Source organism: Charadrius vociferus, unplaced genomic scaffold (genome assembly GCF_000708025.1).
Source record: "Charadrius vociferus isolate BGI_N301 unplaced genomic scaffold, ASM70802v2 scaffold825, whole genome shotgun sequence".
NCBI lineage: Eukaryota > Metazoa > Chordata > Aves > Charadriiformes > Charadriidae > Charadrius > Charadrius vociferus.
In genome coordinates this window covers 587655-589737 of record NW_009648495.1, presented here as the reverse complement: position 1 = coordinate 589737, position 2083 = coordinate 587655, and the positions used below count along the sequence as shown (strand labels likewise).

At 64.3% G+C, this 2083-nt stretch overlaps 1 protein-coding gene across 1 annotated transcript in view; it reads left to right on the top strand.

Moving 5' to 3' along the window:
• The window catches only part of LOC104287042 (unconventional myosin-Ig-like), a 19576-nt gene that overhangs the window by 1668 nt on the left and 15825 nt on the right, over positions 1–2083 (top strand). The window contains 4 exon segments of the mRNA XM_009885692.1: positions 1–77; positions 171–264; positions 1490–1655; positions 1746–1799. The exon segment at positions 1–77 is cut by the window's left edge and continues 3 nt beyond it. Coding sequence (XP_009883994.1) covers positions 1–77; positions 171–264; positions 1490–1655; positions 1746–1799 — 391 coding nt within the window.

Sequence of the window (2083 nt, the reverse complement as noted above, 5' to 3'; positions counted from 1 at the left end):
CCATCTCTCCGCCCGGGCCGACGCCGCCTACAAGGCCATGAAGCGCCGCGCCAAGGACACCTGCATCGTCATTTCGGGTAGGGGCACGGCGGCGGTTGGGGGGCACGTGGGTGTGGGGCACCCTTTGGGGTGGGCACCCTCGCCCAGCTCCTGTCCTCCCTGCCACCCAGGCGAGAGCGGAGCGGGCAAGACGGAGGCCAGCAAGTACATCATGCAGTACATCGCCGCCATCACCAACCCCACGCAACGCGCCGAGGTGGAGAGGTGGGTCTGGCCCCACGGCGCCGGTGGGAGCGTTAGCACCCATGGACCTGCCAGCCCTGGGTTGGGGGTGACCATTGTTCTCCATGGGGCTGTAGGGTGGGGTGGGGTCACCAGAGGTTTCCCATGCCCATGGAGGAGGTGTGGGGCAACCAGGGATGCCCCATGCCTGTGGGGTGGTCCTGGGAGACCTTAGGGTGCCCCCTGTCTCTAGATCTGGTCTGGGGCAACCAGGGCTGTCCCATGTCTGTGGGGTGGTCCTGGAAGGTTCTGGGCTGCCCCATGGCCATAGGGTTGGTCTGGGGTGACCAGGGTGCTCCTTGGGCCTGTGGGATGGAGTGGGGTGACCATGGGTGTCCCACGCCCATAGGGAAGGTGTGGGGCAACCAGAGGTGCCCCATGCCTGTGGGGTGGTCCTCGGAGGTCCTAGGGTGCCCCCTGTCTATAGGGATGGTCTGGGGCAACCAGGGGTGCTCCATGCCCATAGAGAAGGTGTGGGGCAACCAGAGGTTCCTCATGCCTGTGGGGTGGTCCTGGAGGGTCCCAGGGTGCCCCGTGGCCAAAGAGATGATCTAGGGTCACCAGAGGTGCCCCATACCCATGGAGGAGGTGTGGGGCAACCAGGGGTTCCTCATGCCTGTGGGGTGTTCCTAAGGTGTCCTGGGGTACCCCATGGCCAAAGAGATGATCTGGGCTCACCAGAGGTGCCCTATACCCATGGAGGAGGTGTGGGGCAACCACGGGTGCCCCATGCCAGTGGGGTGGTCCTAAGGGGTCCTGGGATACCTCATGACCAAAGAGATGATCTAGGGTCATCAGAGGTGCCCCGTGCCCATGGGGTGGCCCCTGTGGTGCCCCATGGCCATGGAGGAGGTGTGGGGCAACCAGGGGTTCCTCATGCCTGTGGGGTGGTTCTGGAAGGCCCTGGGGTGCCCCACGCCCATAGGGTTGATCTGGGGTGACCGGGGGTGTCCCATGCCCATAGGGAATGTGTGGGGCAACCAGAGGTGCCTCACGGCCTTGAGGTGGTCCTGGTGGGCCCAGGGGTGCCCCATGCCCACAGGGGTGGTGTGAGGAGCTCGGGGGTCCCCACGGCCATAGGGGTGGTGTGGGAGGTCGAGGGGTGCCGTGTCCACCTGCGAGGCTGCAGACTTGCGGCGCCACGCGGTGCCGTGCCACGCGGTGCCGTGCCGTGCCATGCCGTGCCGTGCCACACCATGCCACCCAGGGTAAAAAACGTGCTCCTCAAGTCCAACTGCGTCCTGGAGGCCTTCGGCAACGCCAAAACCAACCGCAACGACAACTCCAGCCGCTTCGGCAAGTACATGGACATCAACTTCGACTTCAAGGGCGACCCCACCGGTGGCCACATCCACAACTACCTCTTGGAGAAGGTGCGGGTGGTGCCGTGGGTGGGCACGGCAGGGAGGATGCTGGTCCCACCTGGGCACCACCGGGCACCCACCCCCTGCTCCCTCTTCCAGTCCCGAATCCTCCAGCAGCAGCCGGGAGAGAGGAACTTCCACGCCTTCTACCAGGTGAACCTGGGGATGGGGTGGGGTGGGATGAGATGGGATGGATGGGATCTACGGGATGAGATGGGGATGGGGTGAGAAGGTTGGGATGGGATAGATGGGATCTGTGGGATGGGATCTGTGAGATGGGGTGGGGATGGGATGGAATGGAATGGATGGGATCTACGGGATGAGATGGGGATGGGGTGAGAAGGTTGGGATGGGATAGATGGGATCTGTGGGATGGGGTGGGGATGGGATGGGATCTACGGGATGAGATGGGGATGGGGTGAGAAGGTTGGGATGGG